At 62.0% G+C, this 705-nt stretch overlaps 1 protein-coding gene across 1 annotated transcript in view; it reads left to right on the top strand.

The window, feature by feature from the left end:
* Nucleotides 1–72: 72 nt before the first annotated feature.
* LOC104524162 (interferon regulatory factor 5) overlaps nucleotides 73–705 on the top strand; it is a gene marked incomplete at its 5' end in the record, with an annotated part of 1,525 nt that continues 892 nt past the window's right edge. The window contains one exon of the mRNA XM_010166948.2: nucleotides 73–484. Within this exon, the coding sequence (XP_010165250.2) occupies nucleotides 73–484 (412 nt within the window). The remainder of the gene's footprint in view (nucleotides 485–705) is intronic.

The following is a 705-nucleotide window of genomic DNA, read 5'->3' as shown; positions in this document are numbered from 1 at the left end:
TGTCCATGGGTGTGGGGTGACCATGGGGTGGCCGGACGGGGTTGTCCATGCCATGGTCCCTGGTGGTCACCTCACACCCACCTCCCTTTGACAGTGACCGACCTGGAGATCAAGTTCCAGTACCGTGGCCGTCAGGTCTGTGTCCTCACCATCAGCAACCCCCACGGTTGTCGCCTCTTCCACAGCAGCCTGGAGCCCACCCAGGAGCAGGTGGAGCTCTTTGGACCACTGACCTTGGAGCAGGTCCGCTTCCCACCCACCGACATCATCCCCAACGAGAAGCAAAGGTTCTACACCCACCAGCTCCTGGACGTGCTGGACCGTGGGCTCATCCTGGAGCTGCAGGGACAGGACATCTACGCCATCCGCCTCTGCCAGTGCAAGGTCTTCTGGACAGGACCTTGTGCCACCCACCACCCTGGTCCCAACCCCATCGAGAGGGAGAAGAAGACCAAACTCTTCAGCCTGGAGGGGTTTCTCAATGGTCAGGGTTGTCCCCTGTGGACTGTGAGGACACTGAGTGGGATGGAGGGGTCAATTGGGATGGGGGGACACCAAGTGGGACATGTGGAGCTGGTGGGACCAAGGTGGGATGGGGGACACCAGGTGGGACATGGGGACATGATGGGACCAAGGTGGGATGGGGGACACCAGGTGGGACATGGGGACATGGTGGGGCCAATGTGGGGCCACCGGGCGGGCCGT

This window comes from Antrostomus carolinensis, unplaced genomic scaffold (genome assembly GCF_000700745.2).
Source record: "Antrostomus carolinensis isolate BGI_N321 unplaced genomic scaffold, ASM70074v2 scaffold42674, whole genome shotgun sequence".
Taxonomy (NCBI): domain Eukaryota; kingdom Metazoa; phylum Chordata; class Aves; order Caprimulgiformes; family Caprimulgidae; genus Antrostomus; species Antrostomus carolinensis.
This window is presented reverse-complemented; position numbering and strand designations above follow the sequence as displayed.